The following is a 19,567-nucleotide window of genomic DNA, read 5'->3' as shown; positions in this document are numbered from 1 at the left end:
TGTGGGCTGGTCACAGCGGCCTCACGCGTCAAAGGTTAAAACACAGTTTGTATAGTTCACTGGTCACACAGGGCTGCTCCATGCTATGTTTGGCCTCACTGACCTTACAGGGTTTAAACTATAAATGCATTAAATGCCAGTTTCAGGAAATGAAAAGGTTCTGCTGAAGACCTGGTCATAACAAGAAGTATGAGGTCCAATTAAGTGATAAAGGGTTCAATAATAATAGAGTTTTTAGTTTTTAGTCCACTTCGAATGAAGCTTTGCAGATGTGGCTATAGTTATTGCTCTCTCTCTCTCTCTCTCTCTCTCTCTCTCTCTCTCTCTCTCTCTCTCTCTCTCTCTCTCTCTCTCTCTCTCTCTCAATATTGCCTTTCGAAAAGTGCACCCTGTAAATAATTGATTTTGCATTTTGTGTTGTTTGTTCCTGTTTACTGTTGGTCTCTCTTCAGTTCTGTCTGACTTGTTTATCGACAGACGGATGTTTGCAGCATCCACCTTCCCTCAGACAGATTCACGGACTCGAAGGATGTCCTCAGTACATTTTGTTTACTTTATTGAGCGTCTGTTGCAGTAAAGTATTTGCTACATAATTTGTGCCAAATTCTTTATTTATCTATTTTAACTTTACTTTGTGCATCTGATTTTAAAATAACATTTTATTGAATAATATCCAGACACAAATATAGTTAAACTACGATGAGTCGAAAAATAAGACTCTGGTGTTTTATGATTTTACGGAGGGCATTTGAATGCACCACCCTACGTCATCCACACCTTTCGACGAATCGCGTGGAGCCGGGGTGCCTCCCACCCTCCTTGCGGAGCGGAGCCGCTAGTGAAGAGAAGAACATAGCGGAGTTTAGTCCGTCTGCGCCCGCACCTAGCTCACCCCGCAGCACAGGCCACTGCGGGAAGATGGCGACGGAAAAAACAAAACATGAAGGCAGAGTGAAGATTGGACATTACATTCTCGGTGACACGCTCGGCGTGGGGACGTTCGGGAAGGTTAAAGGTATGTTTGACTGTCTCCGGGTTTGTGCCGCCAGCCAACCGAAAGATGGTGGCTACGGCAGGGTTTAGCTTAGCCGCTAGCCTTAGTTTAGTTTTGCTAACTTGTCGCAGCGCCGGGGAGGTAGCGCACTTGTTGTCCCGCGTGCTAGCTCAACTTGTTTATGGTCAACGTGACGGTTTGGGGACGTGGCCGCAGTTGTCAGCGTGGGCTATTCGGCGCGAGTTGCGCTACATTAGCAGCCATTTAGCTAAGTGTTTATTCCGTTAGCATCGGTTGCGCTGGGGAGCTAGCCAGGGAGCCACAAGTCGCTTGTCAAGACAGATACCGGGAAGTAGACGCTCCTGACGGTTTCGCGCTAGCTCGGCGCTCTAATGAGCGGCATTAGCGATCCTGATTTAGCTCGATCAGTCTTCTCTTTCTCTTCTGTGTTTTACTGCATACATGTAAGTTGTCCTGCTTTGCACATTACTTAATCTCAACTCCACATTCCTGATGGGCTGTAGTTTTCGTCCGATTAAAGAGACATCATTGCTCTTGTGTAGAGAGTTTAAATCTACGCCTCGTTAGTCAGTAGGGCAGTGTGTTAAAAACACCGCTCTGTGTTTTTGTTCATATTTGAGAAATTGAATCCGATTTCATTGGATCAAACACGTTTTTATGCATGAAACGCCTTTTTATGCATTTGATATCTGTCAGATGTTTCGTTAAAACGTCTCCTGCTGGCTGCTTTCTGATTATAGTCTTTTATCCTAGTTCGGTAATTAGGTTCTGATAAACCCAAATGGAGCCAACCAGACTCAGTCAGAACAGCCTTGTTTACAGTCTGTTAATTCCCAGCATGACTCATGTCTCTGCCCTCGGTTTTTGTGTTGTGGAAAGAAAGTGGACCACAGTTCACAGTAGTTTTGGCTGTGGTCTGGGTTACTGGAGACAAGGTTAATAGTTTACTACTAGAACAACAGGTAAAACAAGAGCAGCGTTTTAGTGAAAAGCTATATGCAAATGTACTGTATGTCCACTTCATTCAGATGGTGTCACCATTTACCTTCTCCGGTTCCAACGTTTGTCAGTTACAAATGCATAGTTTTGTTACGTCTGCCACATTTACTTGTTAGACTTGAGGTCAATGGTACAAAGACATTAAGCTATAACTTGGATGTTCTGTTGAAGTATTTTGGCTTTGAACAGAAAAAAACTTTTTAAACATTGAATATTACATAGGACGTTGGATATAATGCTTTCATTTAGTTAAAGAATTCAACCTTAATGCTTAATTCAAAACTATCAAAGTAAATGTTTAATGTATAAATCTTACTAGGAGACTAAAACTGAAATTAAGCTGCAAAATAGTGCTAATTATGTTGCAGGATATTAAACAAAATGAACCATGTAGTAGAAAGAATGCTAAATATTTGTCTTAGAAGATGGTGACGAGCAAAAGAGATCTTAAATGAGAGCCAGTACAAAGCAACTTCCATTCAGCAGGTTGATAATATCAATGTTATAAACGGATACTTGTTTTTTTAACCAAAAAGTAAATTGATAATATAATAGTAGTTATAAAATATATGTATTTGTTAGGCCCTGAAAAGTTTTTCTTCTTTGTAGTCCTGTTAACTTGAATTTCTCCTAAAATGTCTTCTTCCCACATCTAAACTCACCCAGTTTCTTTTCCTGCAGTGGGCCAACATGAGCTGACCAAGCACCAAGTTGCAGTGAAGATCTTGAACAGGCAGAAGATCCGTAGCTTGGACGTGGTGGGAAAGATCCGCAGAGAGATTCAAAACCTCAAGCTTTTCAGGCACCCTCACATAATTAAACTGTAAGTCCTAGATTACACCCTGCTTGCTGCTGTGTAATCCCCCTGCTGCCACATTAATGCCACCCACTGAGCTATTTCCAGGCTTTAATGGTGTGTTTTAGAATACATCCATTTAAGGCCATATCTGTCTGACCCAATCTCCTCTCCCATAATCACTAAGCTCGTTCTGCATTGTTGCCTGCTTTGTTTATAATCTCAGTTGTCTTTTGATTTCAACTAACAGAGGTCCAACTCTGTCCTGGCTCAAGACTATCAAGTTCCTTAATTATATGTTATTACTTGACATATGTACGACTGTACGGATTGACCTGATTGTCAAACTAATAGGCATTTAACTGCTTATTTATTCCATAGGTAGGTCATTTAGTAAGGTCTTGTAGCTAACACCCGGTTTAGTAACACAAAGGTACCATGATAGTATGCTGTTGCTAAGTGTGTCATATCTAAAGCATAATTGGAGCATTGCAGAGGTACTTCCTGTCTGATATATGAATCCACAGGGTGCAGGGCACATTTAAGGGGTCAGTGACTGGCCAGGAGGTATAATGAACTGCCTGAAATACCAGCACCATGTCATGCATGGACAAGAATGTAAACTCTGCTTTGTTTGTGGGAGAGAGTCAGAAAGGTGCCCTGTAATGGCTTAAAACTATCATCTATTCTCTCTTCTACTAATATAATGGACAACAGTGCCATTAAATGCATCACACAAAATTCTAAATGCAATGCTTCACAGTAGTACTGCTTATAATTACTTTTGTGTCACAAGTGAAAATTAATGACAACTTTTGCATAACTTATAGCTAACTTTTTCTGGTTAAAAGGATGCTTGTCAATCATGACGCATGGGATGATAGTCAACATCTGCCATATTTGAAGAAACTAAATGAATCATAGGGTCACACATTATGTTTACATGTAGTTAAGTGCAGCTGTTTTGTACTGGTTAATGTTGGTGAGCTGAGATACCACTTTATAGTGCCCTACATAATCTCAGCACTGTCAGATAGCTTTTGTGGGCTGTTTTATTCAGTGCTTTTGGGTACAGGGCTGCAGCTGGTGTAATGTGATACAGTGTCAGTGCTGCTGAATATTACTTGGAGAAACATGTTTTTTGTGCTAGCAGTCAATGTGGTGTAAATAGATGTCAGGTGCAAAAATTTCTCACCAAGACGTATTAAACGTATGTATTAAACATTTTGGTGCTTGTACTGTATTTTATGTGTGATTTAAATAGTAAACCACACTTTATCATTGGAGTTTCAATAAACCAGAGTGTGTATTTAACTGATTTCCACATTGTTTGTTGCAACAGGTATCAGGTTATTAGCACTCCAACAGATATCTTCATGGTGATGGAGTATGTCTCAGGAGGAGAGCTCTTTGACTACATCTGCAAGAATGGAAAGGTAATACACTAGAACATAACACAGCCATGATGTGGTATAGTGCTCTCTGTTGTTTTCATTCTCTCTCTCCACCTTGTCATATGGAGCAGGTCTCATATACTTTATATTCAGTGGGCGCACCCAAAAAAAGAGGTACACGATGTGCTGTGTGAACCAAAAACCTGAAAAAGGAGGCTTGAAGGAAAATCTAAACACAACACCAAGTGCTGCTTTGTCAGCCAAGATGTACTTACTGAGTCACAGAGAAGATCACACCTAATGTCTAATTTATGCTTTGACAGTTGGATGAAAAGGAGAGTCGTCGGCTGTTCCAGCAGATTATTTCAGCAGTAGATTACTGTCACAGGCACATGGTGGTACACCGAGACCTCAAGCCTGAAAATGTGCTACTTGATGCACACATGAATGCCAAGATTGCGGATTTTGGTAAGTTTGTTAATCTGAACACAGTATAGACACACTAGTAGTGTAACTAAAATATTTTGACCTCTTAACGGGTCTAATGAATATTGAGCAGGTTTGATGACTCATTAGGTTTACCACGGTCAATGAATACACACAGTGACTTGTAGTCATCTACCACATGTAAGCACAACTCTTCATTTACGCATAAACATAGTAGGTTGCAAGCTTGTGAATCACACCCGCATATTTTGGTGTTTATGTTATCGCCTACCCACTTAGTATTCATAAAAACCTGTTGTTTTTTTTTTTTTTAGTGGACTATATTATTTTATTATTGAAAGGTTTATTTGCATTTCATGAATTAGTATTTTGTTTATTTTTACCTGTATTCTAAGTGCATGGTTGTTAACTATTTTGCAGGTTTGTCAAATATGATGTCAGATGGAGAGTTCCTGCGAACAAGCTGTGGTTCTCCAAACTATGCTGCTCCAGAGGTCATTTCAGGAAGGTAATTAATTATTTTTGATTATTGGATAACGGCTTTGACTACAGGTTTTTAGGTCTTCTCCCACTATAACTGAATGAACAGAACCATCCTGTTTACACAGCGGTAACTGATACATTGTTGTTGCACTGCTTGTCTTTTCAGGTTATATGCTGGTCCAGAGGTGGATATCTGGAGCAGCGGTGTCATTCTCTATGCCTTGTTGTGTGGCACACTTCCCTTTGATGATGACCACGTGCCAACACTATTTAAGAAGATTTGTGATGGAATATTTTTCACGCCGCAGTACCTGAACCCTTCAGTAATAAGCCTCCTTAAACACATGCTGCAAGTGGACCCCATGAAAAGAGCCACCATCAAAGAAATCCGGTGAGAAATTAAAATGTATTAATTTCCATTCATTTATATAAAAATCACAACAAAACTAATCTAAAGCATTTTACAAAGTAAGCTTTAAAATTTTAAATGACTTCATAAAATTATAGACAACCCAACAAAATAATACTTAGCAAGCACTGAGCAACATTAGAAAGTAAATCCCCTTCATGGAAGAATCCTCCAGCAGAACCAGGTTCATGTTTGGTGACCATCTGTCTGACTGGTTGGGGGTGAGGGGATAGTGGAGAAAGAAAAGGTAACAAAAGAACAAAACCTGAAATAACAAACACAGGCAGGTGGTAGGGCCAGCAATGCAAAAAGGAAAGTTTTACACTGGGAAGGTGTCTGTCTGTTGTAACTGAACTGGAAGCTGGATCCACAAGAAAAGGCTCTGCCTCCCATTCTACAATTGAAAACTCCTGGAACAATAAGTAGACCAACACAGAATGAAATATTATGTTGAAATGTTTTGACATTTTACCACAATTAATTATTCCTATATCCTGATTGAGGAGAAATGTTACAACAACCATGTGACCAATGGTTAAATTCCTGACTCCACCATTTTCATGTGTATTTTTGATTTAAAAAAAAATGATTCTCCTTGACACTATTGCTAAATATGTCCTCTTTCCACAGAGAGGATGAGTGGTTCAAACTGGACCTACCTAAGTACCTGTTCCCTGAGGACCCATCATACAGCAACAACATGATTGATGATGAAGCCCTTAAGGAGGTTTGTGAGAAGTTTGAGTGCACAGAGGAAGAGGTGCTGTCCTGTATATATAGTCGCAACCATCAGGATCCACTGGCCGTCGCCTACCACCTCATCATTGACAATCGACGCATTATGAGTGAAGCCAAGGATTTCTATTTGGCGTCCAGCCCTCCTGACTCTTTTCTAGACGACCAGCACCTAACTTCATCTGGTGCAGCTGTGGCCGGTATTATCAAGCCCCACCCCGAACGCGTACCCTTCCTTGTGGCGGAGACCCCTCCCAGGCCTCGCCACACTTTGGACGAATTGAACCCCCAGAAGTCCAAGCACCAGGGTGTAAGAAGAGCCAAGTGGCACCTGGGTATCCGCAGTCAGAGTAGACCCAATGATATCATGTCAGAAGTTTGTCGTGCCATGAAACAGCTGGATTATGAGTGGAAGGTATGAAGGGGTGTCTGCTAGAGAGGCATAAAATAGTCCTACAACTGTAAACCTTAGCCATATTTTAGATTGTGACCTAACTGATTTCATGACTATCCACAGGTTGTAAATCCGTATTATTTACGGGTGAGAAGGAAGAATCCTATCACTGGAATGCAAACAAAGATGAGCCTTCAACTCTACCAGGTGGATAGTAGAACCTACCTCCTTGACTTCCGTAGCATAGACGGTAAGTTTATGTTGTTGTTGTCGTGTTTTTTTTTTTTTTTTTTTTTTATTCGGTTCGCCCCCTCTATCTAGGTTGTGTTTACTTCACTTGGATTGTGTTCTGCAGTACGCTGCATCAAAGCAGACTTTATAAATGATTGACTCAGGGTTGAGGGCTTGGCTTTTGCGCATTCTGCATTAGTGTGTAGCGGTGCCTCAAAGGAAAATATGAGATATGAGTGTTGTTTTAGGCTGTTAATGTAGCACAGGAATGCTGCATGCAGCTTATAAGGCCAAACTTTTACTTGGAGCCACAGGAATGTCAACCACTGTTTATGTTTAACTGCAGTTGTATATATCTGACTGCATTTCTGAGCAATGAGCATGTCATTTGTATTTTACTTCTGAGGTAAAGCAGAATGGTTTATATCTGTTTTATGTAGTAGGTTGACTTGCCAATTGACAATATGTTACATCATTGTTAGTTAATCAATTCATCCTATCTGATTCACACAAGTGATGGGAAATTGTTTAGTTGATAACCCTGTTTAGAAAAATGAAAAAGAAAATTATTCCTTGTTTTGTTCAGATGATATGTTGGAGACTAAATCTGGAACTGCTACCCCTCTCCGCTCTGGGTCTGTGGGCAACTACCGCACCACTATAAAGAATAATGTAGATGGGACAGACGCTCCAACTGCGTCTAGCACTGTGCACACACCCAAGGCTGCAGACAGCTCCTTAGCTTCATCTTTGACCTCATCCGTTGACTCAACGGGAGGGGTGGACAACACCTCTGTCCCTCGACCAGGAAGCCACACCATTGAGTTCTTTGAGATGTGCGCAAATCTTATTAAACTACTTGCACGATAGCTTGCAAAACAATCGCTAGCCTTTTTTCCTCTCCGAGTGTCTTTATAGCAATAAGCATGCAACAGATTCATGGCTCAGTTCATTCCCGCAGAGGATGAAATGATTGTTCCATGGCACTTATCCAGGTTGGCGTACCCTAAGATGAAGGGACGCATATTGACTTGATAGGGGATTATTGATGAGGGGTTATTGGGAGGGGGGTAGTGATGGAGCAGCAACTGGTTGGCTAGGACAGAATAACAACATAACAGAGGGAGGGTTGTGATTTCCTGATAAAATAAATAGCAGATATCTGCATCCCATCTTAAATGTAAGTGATTACACTGAATTTTCTGTACTGTAGCCAGTGAACACTGCTGTCCAGTACAGACAATGAGGATGCTATTGCCTGAAGAGAAGGAAGCCACTAGTTGATGGTTGGGTATGTAAGGGTCTGTCAAATAGGATTTGGGAAGCACTTTTGCACAAATTTCTTTTATTTCCTGCTGCTCGTTAATTCTCTCAGTGGGGATCAGAGAAGTGGTGCAGATTTATCAGCGCTATTGCTTGGGCTGTCTTGCCTGTCACATTCATTGGACTCTTGAGTAAGTGCAATGACCCCTGTATTTCTGTCTTGTGTCAGGGACACTTCATCAGATCTGTTTAGTTGTCTTTTTTTGTGATTCTGAGTCATCACAGACTTTTTTTATGGTTCTGTCCAATTCATTTGACTTTGTCTGTCCCCTACATTTTTATATATAAAGACATGAATATATTTATCAGTGCGTTATGTGGACAGAGTGTTGGTTCTATTAGAAATCTTTCTTTTTTTCTTGCATTAAGATCTATTGCTGGATGGTATATATTTTCCTTTTTTTTTCAAATCTATCACAATTTGTTTTCTTTAATCACAATTATTCAGATACTTGATTGTCTTTCCAGATAAATATAGCCTGCTTTTACCATTTAAGGGTATTTTGCCATGACAGTAAAATTTAGAGATTTCACTTTAGTGTAACTATATTAAAATGACCATTTGACTTTTTTTGTTGTATTTTCTTGCTATTCTTAGATTGATAATTAGAATGTCGGTATGATTACTAAATGAAATGCCTTTCTTCTGCATTCAATTTGTAAATGCCAATCCAAGTATAGGCTTCAGGGCTCAATTTGAAAATGAATAGTAGCACTTAACATGCAGTGCATGAATAATGTCTATTGACAGGTTGATGTTCGTTTTGATTTTCAATACATTCCCCTAAAATTTGACCTTGGGAAGAGGTTTAATTGTGGTAAAATGTGAAAAAAAACGTAAGCTTGGAAATGTAAAGTTCTGCTGATTCATTCTGATTAAAAGAACACTTTATACTTCACAAAGTCATTGATAATTCTATGATCCTCCATTTTCTGTCCATAGTCTTGAAGTTTAAAGTTGTTTGTTGTTTGGCTGCCTTATCATTATCAGTACTGTCAATCAGTTTTTATGTCATTAAAGGTTGAAATTCTGAATTATTGACACCTTTGCAGTTTTAAGGGTTAAAGTCTACAAATGATTTTGTTAGTGTTGTTCATGTTAAATTTGTTAGTTTAAAAATCCAGATAATTCTGTGTGTTGGCGTTAAGGAGAGAATGCAATTGCTGCAGAGCCTAAAATAAACATCGGATAACTTATTGCCAAACCACTGTAGACCTCAGTTCATACTACTGCATTTTTAAATAATTGTAATCGCAAAACCAAACCAACACCAAACTTGAGTCAAGTGTTTCCTCGATTTAAGTTTACATTAATTGTCTTGGTTTCCAGTTTTAGCTTTTCACAGCTTTAAAGATGATCTCATTTGTATAAACCATTACACATTTCAGAGTTGTTACAACAAAAATTGTTAGTGACAATAATTGTGAGCGTGTTATTTGTTTTGCTGTCCTGTGGGGCAGGTTTGGACTGAAATATTTAGTTGATGTTTGATCTTTATGTCTCAGAGTTAAACTAGTTTGTGACATATAGTGATCATACTCAAGAAACAATGTGGGCTATGAAAAAATTGTAAAACTAAACATTTAACAAGATATGAATACAAAACTTTTTCATGACTCACATGATGGAATTTGTTCAGAAGATTAATGTGTGATCGTTTTTGGAGTAGTTTTCTAGAGGACTGTTTGCAGGTAAAGTCTGTCGGTCTGAACTGCTTCAAATAAATATTGTTCTATTTTTGTTTGTATGTAAAGGGACGCTACCAGAATGACCAGTGTAAAATTGAATGGACAGTGTTGGAATCATTTGTATACGCCTAATAAACTGCTAAATTGCACATAACTCTGTGAAAGTGTCTTTATGTCTTAAGCTTTTTAACAGCTTTAAGAAAAAACTTGAGAATCAGTAATCCAAAGTCAGTCCAAGGAAACTGAACATAGATTGCATGTAAATACTTTTTGTTTAGATAATAAATAATAAAATAAATCAAGATTTACCAGTGTTACCTACTGTTTCACAAAACTACATTCTCGTCAGTAAAATATTAGGCTTGTGTTTCTTTAAGTAACAACGTAAACATTAGTAGTGCTTCCAGGTCATGGTACATTCAGGGACTATCAGTAGATTGAAAAATTTAAAAATTATCATGTTCTATTTGAGAATTCCGTTTTTTGACTCTTCCCTATCTATGTCCTTTGGTCTCAGACAGAAATCTGTACTATTTCATGTTCTAAAGTATAACGATAGACGGGGATGCGTTTAACTAGCGGACGAGTGTTTCTCGTCCAGCGGCACGTATATACGATTTAAATGTTCGACGTGAATGCAGCATGAGGGGTCAACATTATGGCTAACTATTAGCTAACGTTAGTTTGGACTACTGTTCTTGCAACGCTGTTTACGTCTGTATTTGCATTTTATTTTTATTGTATTAAAATAACATTTCAAACATACTGCTGTAAACTAAGGTGTAACTCACTGTAATAGTGATTAATATATTATAATGTCCGTGCTTTGACCAAATTCTAAGTAGGTAACAGCTGAGTTACCATAGCTAACATTAGCTTACTAGCTTCGTAATAATGTTTTTGTTCTGCAACGTGAACTACAGTTTTAGTTGTTGTTGAATAACCAGATGTGTCTTCTGCCCTTAATATGATACAACTGTCGCTTATAGCTTGAATAACCTAACGCGGCTTGTTCCGATTTTTCAAAATAAAGGTGAGAGCCAGACATAGTTCGCCCGCACCGGCCGTCATGGCTTCATTTGGCTGGAAGAGGAAGGCTGGCGAGAAGGTGTCAAAGTCAGCGGTGCAGCAGTTTGAGGCTGAGGAGGAGAGGACGAAATCGACGGAAGGTGGAGGTGATGGTGGTGGTGGAGGAGAAGGGGTGGACTGGCTGCACGCCGTCAAGCGAAGGCGTCAGGTCCTCCTGGAGGATTGCGCAGCGAAAAGCGGGAGGCTGAAGGATGAGGGTGCGCTGCTGGCGGAGCAAGGCAGGTGAGGATGGGATCGGAGTTTTACCCGTGAAGAGCTGGAACACATAATTATTCTATTCTTTTCAAGGTTGTGCCTATACTGACCAATGTAAACAGTATAGTGGATATGCATAGAGATAGGACCCTACCAGTGTTGCGTGCCATTAGAAATTCTCCAGAGGAGGGCGCCATTGTACAGCACACAGACAATTATAACACGTAAGACTTGACTGTCTTATCAGTAATAATCACTGAATTCCAGAGGCAACCGATCCTCTGGCCTTTAATTTGATGATTAATGTTGTGTTGGAAAGTAATCACATTAGAGAGCAATTTATTCAAAGGTTTTCACTGAGGTGGTGATGTGAAGACATGAGCGATAGATATCTTGATGATTAAGAAGATAGGAAACAAAATAAGCTTCAGGACCTGCTGATATTATATGATTGATGATACCTCAAAAATGGTCTTTTGAGTCCAGAAGATGTAATCTTACCTGTAAGTGCTTGTAATTTTGCAGTTGCTGCATGTAGAAAGTGGATCTGTCTATTAAGATAAACAGGCACAGTTTGTAAATTTATCTGGGCCACAAGTCACTGTTAAATACAGTGACCTGTGTCCACACAATTACCATTTTTAAAATTACCATTTTAGCAGCCACAGTTAATATTTAGCTTATTTGACCTTGGATAGTGTCAATTTATAACTTTACGTTAGAGCTGAGTCATTGTCGCATGACTGGGCTTGGTGACAGTTTTATTTATGTACTTCACAGGATAAAGTAAATCAAAATACTAGTCATCAGGTAATAAGCAGAAATGTTGAGAGCAGTTTGCTGTATTGATTGCATATGCATTTGTTACCACAAGTTTATTCCGAACCACTATCTATTTAAAACCTATGACAGTTTTGACCTTCACTTGGAAACTAATGTGAAATGCTCCAAACCTGAAAAAAAAAACATACTGTAGTTGTTTTGGAAACATGTCAAGTTCCTGTACAACCAAGTATTGGTGACTCTTTTTGCATTAGTAGTTATGTGTGGGAGTGTGTGGGAGTTTTTAAAGTCCGTTAGTCAGGTCATCATTTTAATACTACCCATACACACTTATTGCTGTCCAGCTTAGTTTGAAAGATGTGGTCCGGCTTTAGTCTGGCAGTTTTACTGGTTTAGTGTTGTCATCAAATCATGTATTACTTCCTTTTTCTAAAAAGCAGTGTGTGAAATAGTCATTGTGTCTGCTTTCTTAACTGGGAAACGTGCTGTTAGGTTTTTTTATAATTGTCTTCTGTTTGTTAAATCAAGTTTGATATGTACTCAAATCATGATTTTGAAATTGTTTAACTTACATATTAAATAGACGTGTTATAACAGCAGAATAAGCATTTTAGCTGCTAAACCTGTGTTTTACTTATTGCCTAATTTTGGCATGATTTCTTCTTTGCCTCATCTCTTGCTTTGATTTCAACACTGCTCAAGTTCCATTTCCTCACTCCTCTGCCTGACTGCAACAAACTTGTGGTGCAGGGTATATTCTCAGGCTTCATCCTTGTTCTGGCTTTGGTCCAATTCACATTACAAAAAAGCAAAGTGAATGCTCTTGTGTGGATTTCATAGTCTATTAATGTTGCTGCGTTGAGGCGGATGTCCGTCTCCTTAAAGTTGACAAAGACGTTCACGAAGCTGAGGCATTGTCAGACCTACATTAGACCTTCACCTGAAACTTTCCAAACCTTTGTCTTGATCGTTAAATGATTCTAAAGTCAATATTGACTTGAGGACCAGAAGGTTAGCGTGAACATGAACATGTTCAGTTCAGTGTGTTCAGTGAACATCTCCAAACGACAATAGCGGCAGCATTTAACTATGCTTATGCAAAACCTGTTGACCGTTTTCTTTAAAGAGCTGAAAATGAGGTTGAAACACATATTGTTGTTGTGTAAGCTCAGATTAGACTTGAACTACATTACTTCATAGCTTCTCTGTGGAGAGTTTGATTTATAAACTGTCTTTTCATTTAACAGGATTTGCGTGTGTTTACTTAACCTGTTGCAGTCTTGTAAAGCCTGTGCAGCCATAAAAGAGCCTCAGCTTTGGAGAAGTTGTATTCAGTTACAGTATTTAGATAATTTATTGTCATATGTATTGACAGTCAGGCTTGGGAATTGCTTTACCCTTAGTCTAGTAAACCATGTCTGTGTTGGGCATTAAAGCTCAGAATACATTTAATCCATAACCATTATTGTCAATAACTAATTCTCATGCCTTCATGTTAAGTATTGATAACACTGCTTTATTCCCCTGTAGTTGCCAGGTTTGCATCATTCATCAGTCCTACATCTTTATTAGGTTTATTGATTGAATCCTATTGTGTGTTTTCTTTAGGCACTGGGAGGCCATTAAGAAGTGGGATGAGGCCATTCATCTGACTCCAGACAATCCACTACTGTATGAGATGAAGTCTCAGGTAGATTATCTATTATATTGCATGGTTTGTTCCTGCTTTTTGTATCTGGTGCAGGAAAATAAATAAGTGTAATTATTTTTTATGTCAATCAATACAATACAATATCATGTCTTTTGCCACAACATACTGGACCCTGTGCTGCTGCTTTTGTACTGTATGTGCATGTGATTGTCAGCCAGCATGGTCACCTACATCCTCTTGCAGCTGCCACTGTGGTATGTAAGTCAGATAAGTGATATCAGCACACTGATGACACCCCTAAAAGTCTGCTGCATGTTTCCAGCAGCTTTGTCGTTACTCAAGCTTCATTTCCCTCTCTAGTTTTCAGTTCCTTTGCTTCTGGGTGGATATTTGTTTGACCACTTTTTGCTCTTTATCTTTCAGCTGCCGCTTATGTTATTTGAAACGAAATATGTCCTTCTTAGTCAGAGGAGGTCGGACGAATGCAGTTCTCCCCATTTACTGCCACTAACACAATAAAGTCTATCCTTCCAGCTGTAACTATTCACATTACATGCCTAATGCGATATTACCCATTATGGGATATTCGAGAAGGTAATTGTTTGAGGACCAGGCCTGGAGAAAACCACTATAACAAGGTTTTCCCCTGCTATGACTAATAAATGATTCAAGCGCAAAGTTTAGTTTAGATTTTACCTTAATATGCGTGAATACACATGTAGACACAACTTAAGTATTTGTTGTCATTGCTGACGTGATTCATAGTCATTATGTGGAACTCATCAGATCCCCATTACTGGCCCAGATGATGACCATTGTTATCCGGATCGTTTACTTCCGTTTATAGCTTTTCTTTCCCTTTAACCCAATCAGCTTGTGCCCAATATGTGCAGCCTTCTGTCAGTCTGTATGTACTGTGTGTCTGCCACAGCAGTTTTATTGTGCTCGGAAGAGTATTGACTGTATTATTAAAACTGCCACTACATGACCTTAACAGAGGGTGTGCACACACGTCACAGTCGCACCAGACCAACCCCCCAGTCTTTGAATGAGCACTTAAACCAGGCAGCTGCAGCAAATAATTCTCTGCTGAAGCTAAAGACAGCTGGACTCAACAGGGATCTGTTGAGTCTGGGATCAGAACTCATCAAAGAACCCGTGGTCCATTTAAATGTACCTGGATTTAACGTTGGGAAAGTACACAAAGCAAAGCTGCAATGAATCCCATGTGAGCAAACACTAGGTGTCAGGTGGAGAGGGTAAAACTCCCTTCAACGGGAAAAAAAACGCCAGCAGAACCAGGGTCACATCTGCCTCAACAAATGGGCAGCTTGGTAAATGCAGCAGCTGAAAACTAGAAGTGTCCAGCTCAGGAGTTAATAAATAAAGAGGACAGGAGATTGTATTGGACAGCGAGTCTGTGGGCTTCTTCATAAAAATAGTTCCCTCAAATGTGTTTAGTGCCAAACTTTATGGAAACGTGTACAGCAGTGTCAGCTCGACTGTTTGTTCCTACGACAGAAAGCTTTTCAGGTATCTTGGCTGTCATTAGAAAAGGTAGGTGACACCTTGAGAAAACCTAGACATGCGAACACCACAGAGAAAGCACCACGTCTAGATGACTGGTGGATTAGAATCCAGGCCCTTCTGTGAGGGAGCAACTAACCACTACTAATTGGTTTAGTGTCTGAGCGAAAGAAGATTCATAAAACTACGCAAGGTTGAAGACGGAAATGACTTCAGTGTTTTCTTGTTCTGTCCTGTATGTTGTGGTCTAATGATCTAATTGTTACATCACTAAGGCAACAAACGCGATTAAAAAACAGTTATTATAAGGTTAATTGCTTATTGAATCATGGTTTCTGTAATGTCAGTAGGAGTCACAGTCTGCATTAGGAAAGGCATATTAATCCTTGCTAACATGGAGGTCTGTGTTACATTGGTGTCTCCACAGGTACTGACCATTTTGCATGAAGTGTTCCCAGCTGTGAAGGCAGCAGAGATGGCTGTGAAGTTCCGCCCCCTGTGGTGGGAGGGTTGGCAGACTCTGGGCCGGGCCCAACTCAACCTGGGAGAGGTGGATCTGGTGAGTATGGTTGGGACTCCGTTCTGGAGTTAGTATGTGGCATGCTCACAGAACCATCGCGAGCAGTGGGTGGGGGAATTTGTTAGGAGGCACGACTGGAAGACGCAGCACAACCTGAACAAAGCGTAACATTTTGTACTAATTGGATGTGACGTCTTGGGGTTGCCCAGCTCATGCCCTGCAGTGATTCAAATAAGTCTGATCTGAAAAAAGCATCATGTGCATGTGCTAATGCACCACAAGGCAAGCTTCTGCATGGCTACTAATAGGCATTCACTGTGTAGCTGTAGGTGTTTTGATCTACCTGCAACTCCTTAGATTGTTTCAGAGCCGTCGAAGGAACGGCATTGGTTTCTGTTTACTACCTCTCGCAAACTCCTTGCCCCTTGATGAAGTGCCTCTTTCAAAGCACACCCAGGCGCCTGGGGCTTGGACGACCGCTTAAATTACCCCAGAACACGCTGGCACCTGTATCACAGTTGCACTGTTCACCCGATCAGAGCCAAGCAAACAAGTCAAATGTGTGTCGCTCGTACACGTCCTCAAGCCGGAGACCTGTCCTACAGCATCAATAACAACAATGGGACGTGTTGAAAGTTACTTGAGCTTTAACTAAACCTAATATAGACACGCCTCCTTCTATAATGAAGCCGCTGAAAAGAAGGAGCACATCTATTTTTATCTAGGCTTGTTCAGTCAAGTTGTAGGATTTTGTAACAGCATGTTTGAGTAGTACCTGTTTGTGCGAAGGTGAGTTCAGGTTTTTCCATTTTTTTTCATGTCCTAGTTTCCACTCCTCTAAGTCAATGAAAATGGAAAAGTACCCAAACAGGGCAAACAATCACTTCTTAATTAGAGTTTGTTTTTGTTGTATTAGCTCGGACACTGACAGCTCTGTCATCAGTCACCCTGCCAATATTATTATTACCTTCATTTCTCAGCAGCTGTTTATTTCTCTGTGAAAGAACTGAAAAAAAAACTTGAAAGCTGATATGCTGCTTCAGGAACCAGACAGTTTAATTTGGCAAAGGTTACAGATCAATCAAATTCCATGTAAAAGGTTCTCCTGGTTGTTTGTTTGTTGCAAAGTCAATTGAAATTCATTAAAACAAAAATACCAGAGAAAGTTTTTGTTATGGTCACTGGTGCATTCACTTGCACTGGCAGGCTTAGATTTTTTATAAAAGATAAGGTTCAGTCACTCAGATGCAACAGGTGCAAATGTTCTTGTCTCATGAAGGCATAAAAACAATCAGTGGTGTCACTTGTTTCTCATGGAGGCTGTTAAGGAGTTAAAGAAAGCCTCATCAATCATCCTTCTTTCAGTGATATGTATCAAAGTGATTATACTGTGAACTTCCTGCCATTGTATAAATGGATGCACTAAACCCAGCAACAGCACAAGTGAAATGCTAAAAGCTCACTAAGTACTGTCCCTACAGGCTGTGAGGTCTTTCCAGGTTGCGATCCACCTCCGCCCATCAGAGCGCGTTCTGTGGCAGGAAGACCTGGAGTGGGCTTGGAGGCTACAGAAGCAGCAGGTGGCAACCAAAGAGAAGACTCGGCAGGAGGAAGAGACCAAAGAGCAGATCCTTCATGCCCCAGAGCTCGAGCAGGACTACGATTTTGAATCTGACGAGGTGCTGGCGGCCTGCGTGGCTGTCGCCGAGCGGCAGACACATTATGAGGAGCTGAAAAAGACCACTGTGGTCATGGACACGGAGGGGAACCTTAAGACTGTAGTCAGTGGAGAGGGGGGATCTGAGGAAGCAGCAACGCCATCCCAGGAACAGTTTATCAAAGCAAGAGGACTTTGAACTGGTGTCACCTTGAATCACTTTGTCCTGGACTCGTTTGGACTGAACTGTATGTAACTGTTTGTAAAACCGCTGTTTGTAAATGTTTCATCTAATAACTATACTACACTCTGTGGTTATATCACAATAAACAGAGAAAACAAGAACGTCAAGAAAACAAGAATATTAAAAGGAAACAGCAGGTATCAGGTGTTTTAATGATACACCTAAATCACTTATTGATAAATGTGTGTCACAGCTTAAAATATTCCAGGATTAATTTAAAATCTGAAATTCTAAATTCATGGTATAAAATAATGATATACTTTGAAAATAAACATGCAAAATTCTGAAACACACGAAATTTGTCTCTGTCCCAGCAGCTAAAATTTCCACAACCATTATCTTGTGTAAGTGCAGTTAAACCACAAATTACAAGTGTGAAGCGTTTTGAAGCTACGGTACATGGAATGGCTCTGGAACAAATGTGTGTTTGCAGATCAGGCCACATAATTCGGCTGTAGTAGCTAGGAACATTAATGACGCAAAACAAAGAACACTTAGCACTGTGTCAGCTGAGGATGCAGCGTGTAATTGCTTCCAGTTAAACCCAAAAACACATCTGTGCTCAGTGATCGCTTCACTAAAAACAGTTGAATGGTGACACTTTTACCAGAATCTTTTCATCTAGAAGTAAAAAAAATGTTCAGATTGAGTTTTGCTTTTGCTATAACTTAATTGTGAAGTTGTTGCAGCTTTCTTTTATTTGTGGGCTTTTTGCTAATTATTCTCGAAAATGATTAATTTGGAAAAGATAAGAGCAATTAGTGCTTCTCAGTTTTTTAGAGCAGTGTGTGAATATAGAAACAGTTCACTCTATAAAAGTGAGGTCTCTGGGTAGTTAATGCTCTGGATGAACTTTGTGCAAATTAGATATGACAAAATGAAGCTTATCAGAGCAGCTGATCACTAGAAGGAGTAAAGCAAACAGGATTACTCATGTACATAGAAACATAACTTACATTGGTTGTACAGCTTAATCATAGTTACCTTAAGTCTATGTGACAAAGACAGCAGATCTGTACTAATTGATCTAATTGATCGCAATTGAAGTACAAATAGAAAACAAAAAGTCTTGATTACATAAGTAGTCACACCCTCGTCTTTTTGCACGCCCAAATCATTTCTGGAGCAGCTGTTGTTTTTAGAAGTTGCATAATAAGCTAAAAGGAGGTAACGTGTACAAACAAGGCGTGTCAAGTGATTTTAGGTTAAATACACATCTGGGAGGTTTGTCCAACAACGGTTTCTCCGTTAATGCTTGATTGAAAACAAATCTAAGGGCATCACAGAAATTGGATTCTTATGTGTGGATGATTAAAACTAGACATTTGCTTTTGTCCTTTTGTTGTTCAATGAGTCCAATTAAAGTCTGCGTATATAAAATGTTTACTGTGGTCAGGCGTGTTGATCGTTTGCATGTGGGATGAGTTGTGAAACAATTGGAGCTCAAAATCTGAATTTCCTACTCTTTCAGTGAGACTGCAGCACTGGATGCACTGATTCACCAAACACACTATGTTTTTACCAAGCACTCTAGCTTAGACCAACATGCCTGCTTTATGGTAGATATATAACTATACCTGTAGAAAGTTGCAGAGAGGAAGAAGTAAACAATGGAAGAAGACAGATAGTGATGCATGTAAACGGTTAAAGAGGAAACCAGAGCAGCTCGGTGTACGGTGTCAGGTCCTCCAGCACTCGAAATCTGGCATAGAGCTCTACACACTATTAGCAGGGACACGTCCCCATTGTCTATATGCAAAGCTCCCAGTGTGTTTTAAAAGATTTCCTGCATTGTCCTGAACACTTTCTGTTTTTCAGTAACCGGCTGTTTTCACAGGCTCGTCGTGGTTTAATGTGTTTTAATCTCTAAAACAGCCTGTCACATACAGTAGTGTGTCGTTGGTGCCAGCTGATGACGGGAGTTAAGGGGAATTTCCAAGAATAATATTTTTCCTCTATTAAGGCCTGTCTGTTTTGTCAATCACA

At 39.8% G+C, this 19,567-nt stretch overlaps 2 protein-coding genes across 4 annotated transcripts; both read left to right on the top strand.

Annotated features, from left to right (window-relative positions):
• Positions 1-798: 798 nt before the first annotated feature.
• prkaa1 (protein kinase, AMP-activated, alpha 1 catalytic subunit) lies at positions 799-10,069 on the top strand. Its single transcript, XM_029168734.3, has 9 exons — positions 799-1,015; positions 2,696-2,837; positions 4,153-4,246; positions 4,528-4,672; positions 5,072-5,159; positions 5,301-5,525; positions 6,174-6,693; positions 6,796-6,922; positions 7,490-10,069. The coding sequence occupies exons 1-9, from the start codon at positions 919-921 to the stop codon at positions 7,771-7,773; spliced, it is 1,722 nt and encodes a 573-aa protein (XP_029024567.1). The 5' UTR covers positions 799-918; the 3' UTR covers positions 7,774-10,069.
• Positions 10,070-10,446: 377 nt separating this feature from the next.
• ttc33 (tetratricopeptide repeat domain 33) lies at positions 10,447-18,965 on the top strand. 3 transcript variants are annotated; one of them, XM_029169694.3, is made up of 5 exons: positions 10,447-10,593; positions 10,949-11,226; positions 13,591-13,672; positions 15,588-15,719; positions 17,162-18,965. In XM_029169694.3, the coding sequence occupies exons 2-5, from the start codon at positions 10,985-10,987 to the stop codon at positions 17,534-17,536; spliced, it is 831 nt and encodes a 276-aa protein (XP_029025527.1). In that variant the 5' UTR covers positions 10,447-10,593; positions 10,949-10,984; the 3' UTR covers positions 17,537-18,965. The 3 variants fall into 3 exon arrangements, with proteins under 3 accessions (XP_029025527.1, XP_029025526.1, XP_029025528.1); XM_029169693.3 differs by having other exon boundaries at positions 10,473-10,629; XM_029169695.2 differs by lacking the exon at positions 10,447-10,593 and adding an exon at positions 10,643-10,756.
• The last annotated feature ends 602 nt before the right edge of the window (positions 18,966-19,567 follow it).

The sequence above is a fragment of the Betta splendens genome, chromosome 12 (assembly GCF_900634795.4).
Source record: "Betta splendens chromosome 12, fBetSpl5.4, whole genome shotgun sequence".
Taxonomy (NCBI): Eukaryota; Metazoa; Chordata; class Actinopteri; order Anabantiformes; family Osphronemidae; genus Betta; species Betta splendens.
The sequence above is the reverse complement of the archived record's forward strand: the minus strand, read 5'-3'. Positions and strand labels throughout refer to the sequence as shown.

Excerpts from the sequence above, each read along its gene's own strand:
- prkaa1 (XM_029168734.3), top strand. The coding sequence starts at position 919 with ATGGCGACGGAAAAAACAAAACATGAAGGCAGAGTGAAGATTGGACAT. Across the intron at positions 1,016-2,695 it reads GACGTTCGGGAAGGTTAAAG|TGGGCCAACATGAGCTGACC; the intron begins GTATGTTTGACT and ends CTTTTCCTGCAG. Across the intron at positions 2,838-4,152 it reads CACCCTCACATAATTAAACT|GTATCAGGTTATTAGCACTC; the intron begins GTAAGTCCTAGA and ends TTGTTGCAACAG.
- ttc33 (XM_029169694.3), top strand. The coding sequence starts at position 10,985 with ATGGCTTCATTTGGCTGGAAGAGGAAGGCTGGCGAGAAGGTGTCAAAG. Across the intron at positions 13,673-15,587 it reads TGTATGAGATGAAGTCTCAG|GTACTGACCATTTTGCATGA; the intron begins GTAGATTATCTA and ends GTGTCTCCACAG. Across the intron at positions 15,720-17,161 it reads ACCTGGGAGAGGTGGATCTG|GCTGTGAGGTCTTTCCAGGT; the intron begins GTGAGTATGGTT and ends CTGTCCCTACAG.